Below are 2,501 nucleotides of genomic sequence, written 5' to 3' on the forward strand. Positions count from 1 at the left end.
CTCTGGACCCGGGCTCTTCTCACGGCATCCCGCCCCCGCACCCCAGAGATGCTACTGGCTCCTGAGCAGCGAGAAAGCCCGGTTCGGGGTCGGCGCGCACAGCTCACACGCATGCAGGCGGCACCGAGCCCTCCGCACATGCTGCCTCGGTGGGTGCCGGTCCTCCCGCCGCCGGGGCGACCGCCGCCTCCAGGAACCGCTGGCACCTCGGTCCCGGGATGCTGAGCGCGCTGGTCTCTTTTTAACCGCCGGGCGGATTCCGGGACTCCGGGGAGGGGCTGACTGCTGGGAATGGGGAGCGCCCTGCGAAGGACGATAGGGCGTCTCTGCCAGACGCGACGTTTCACACGCGGGCACCGAACATGCTGCCCTGACGGCGGGGGTTGGGGGGCCTGGACCCGCAGCCGCCCCTCCCCAGGGAAGGGCGCTCACATGACCACGCACTTGCCCTTGAGCTTCTCTTTCCTCTTCTGCTGCTTGCTCTTCTTCCCGTCGACCTGCAGGCTCACGGTCCTGCGCTTCTCCAGGGTGAGCAGCTCCTGGAAAAGCTCCTTGACGTTGTGGTTGAGCTTGGCCGAGGTCTCCATGAAGGCGCACTTCCACGCGCGGGCCAAGGCCTCCGCCTCGCCGCTCTGCACCTCGCGGCTGGGGCTCTCGTCACACTTGTTCCCCACCAGCATGATGGGGATGCTCTCCACGTCCCCTTTGATCTCGCAGATCTGCTCGTAGATGGGCTTGAGCTCCTCCAGGGACTGGCGGCTGGTGATGGAGTACACCAGGATGAAGGCGTGCCCCTTGGAGATGCTCAGCCGCTGCATGGCCGGGAACTGGTGGCTGCCCGTCGTGTCGGTGATCTGCAGCGTGCATATGCTCTTGTCGCAGCTGATCACCTGCCGGTAGGTGTCTTCCACCGTCGGGATGTAGCTTTCCCGGAACGTGCCTTTCACAAACCTCAGGACCAGGGAGCTCTTGCCAACACCACCTGCCCCAAACACGGCCACCCGGTAATCGTTGCTCTGTTCAGGCATGTTGCTCGTGGGCCACAGCTGTCACCGAGGACGCACCTAGCGAAGGAACCAGATGTTTGAGAGAATTAATAAAAACCTTCTTTGCTTTACTCTTTTTATAGCTTTACCAAAATGAGGTAACAAAATTTGCTTTCACTTTCCTAACACAAGAACAATTAAATTTCATTTTTAAATTTCTATAATTCCAAATCCAATAAATTTATTTGATCTGCAGTTTTCAAAAGGGCAGCCAATCTAGGCAGGGGCTCACAGGAACCAGTCTTTTCTCCTTACTGGACCACGGTCCTGAGCATCTTTGCTCACACAGAGCCCTGTCCCCAGGGAAAAGGTGCAACGTCTGCCTGAAAGTCAGAATCAAGGAAAGGCAACCAGGAGATGAGAAATAAGCCACCTCCCAACACGTGCGCGCGCGCACGGTCACAGCATATCCTTACTGTTTTGTCTGAAGTGCTGAATACTCAATATACTGGTCACAAAAATGTGTGATTTTTTAAAACAAATACTGGGAGGAGAAGATGAGGGAGGAGGATACTCTTAATATTTATTTAGTGTTTATATTAACTCATGAAATCCTCACCACCTTGCATAAGTTGGTGTCATTAGCTCTGTTGTGCAATGATGAAAAGGAAACACAAAGGCATCAGGAATGTAATGTCCCCGATGTAGGAGAGGAGGCCAGGAGACAACCAACACAGACTGGATGCCAACACCTACCCCACAGGCTGCCTGCCAAGCACTGGTCACAGTGGCTTGGACGTCACTCAGGCCGTGGCATAGATTGACTCCGTCAAGCAGAAAGTGCTGACAGTTAACTAAGAAGCTTAGATAGTCATTTCATTCATCAAAATTAAAACAATTTTATGTACTTAATTTTTAAGAATCAAAGGAGTTGGGGATTACCAGGATATTAGTATAAACTACTTATAAACAATCATTGAGTAGAATGGGGTTTCTCTTCATTACAAACATCATTCCTAATCCAAGGGATTTGTAAATGTGATTTCTTCATTTATAAACTGCCCAATATTTTTCATCCTGTTGCTTCTTTGATAAGGAAGCACATATGACACACAAAAAGGTAGAGAATTAGGCAATATCCAAATTTTTTTTAATTAGACAAATCACATAGTAATATGCAGCACGGAATCCATCCTTTTCTGAAAGCAGACACTGTGCTGACCTTGCACTTTTCTACTCTTAGAGTAACTATGGAAAAAAAAAAAGCATTGCTGAACAAAGTCATTTTCAGAGGCCAGTAAAAATTATTAAACATAATTAACAATGGAAGAAAATGTGTTTGCACAATGAACATGTTTGCTGGCAGACAGGACAGCAGATCAAAGCCCAGGACTGTGACATCCCATCTTCTGACTTCACCATGTGCATCTGCCTACAAGTCTGCTCAATTAAATACTCAGTTGTTCTTGCATGCACTTTGGAATCTCAAGCCCTCTAAGAAACTGAAGAAGCATC

The 2,501-nt window shown here is 50.3% G+C and overlaps 1 protein-coding gene across 1 annotated transcript; it reads right to left on the reverse strand.

Moving 5' to 3' along the window:
- Positions 1-235: 235 nt before the first annotated feature.
- Positions 236-1,062, reverse strand: DIRAS2 (DIRAS family GTPase 2). The gene has a single exon (XM_045563453.1). It carries the CDS (start codon positions 1,026-1,028, stop codon positions 429-431), a length of 600 nt encoding a protein of 199 aa, XP_045419409.1. The 5' UTR covers positions 1,029-1,062; the 3' UTR covers positions 236-428.
- Between the last annotated feature and the right edge of the window lie 1,439 nt (positions 1,063-2,501).

This window comes from Lemur catta, chromosome 10, assembly GCF_020740605.2.
Source record: "Lemur catta isolate mLemCat1 chromosome 10, mLemCat1.pri, whole genome shotgun sequence".
Classification (NCBI taxonomy): domain Eukaryota; kingdom Metazoa; phylum Chordata; class Mammalia; order Primates; family Lemuridae; genus Lemur; species Lemur catta.

Bases quoted from the DNA above. Each gene is read 5' to 3' on its own strand.
- DIRAS2 (XM_045563453.1), bottom strand. From the start codon at position 1,028: ATGCCTGAACAGAGCAACGATTACCGGGTGGCCGTGTTTGGGGCAGGT.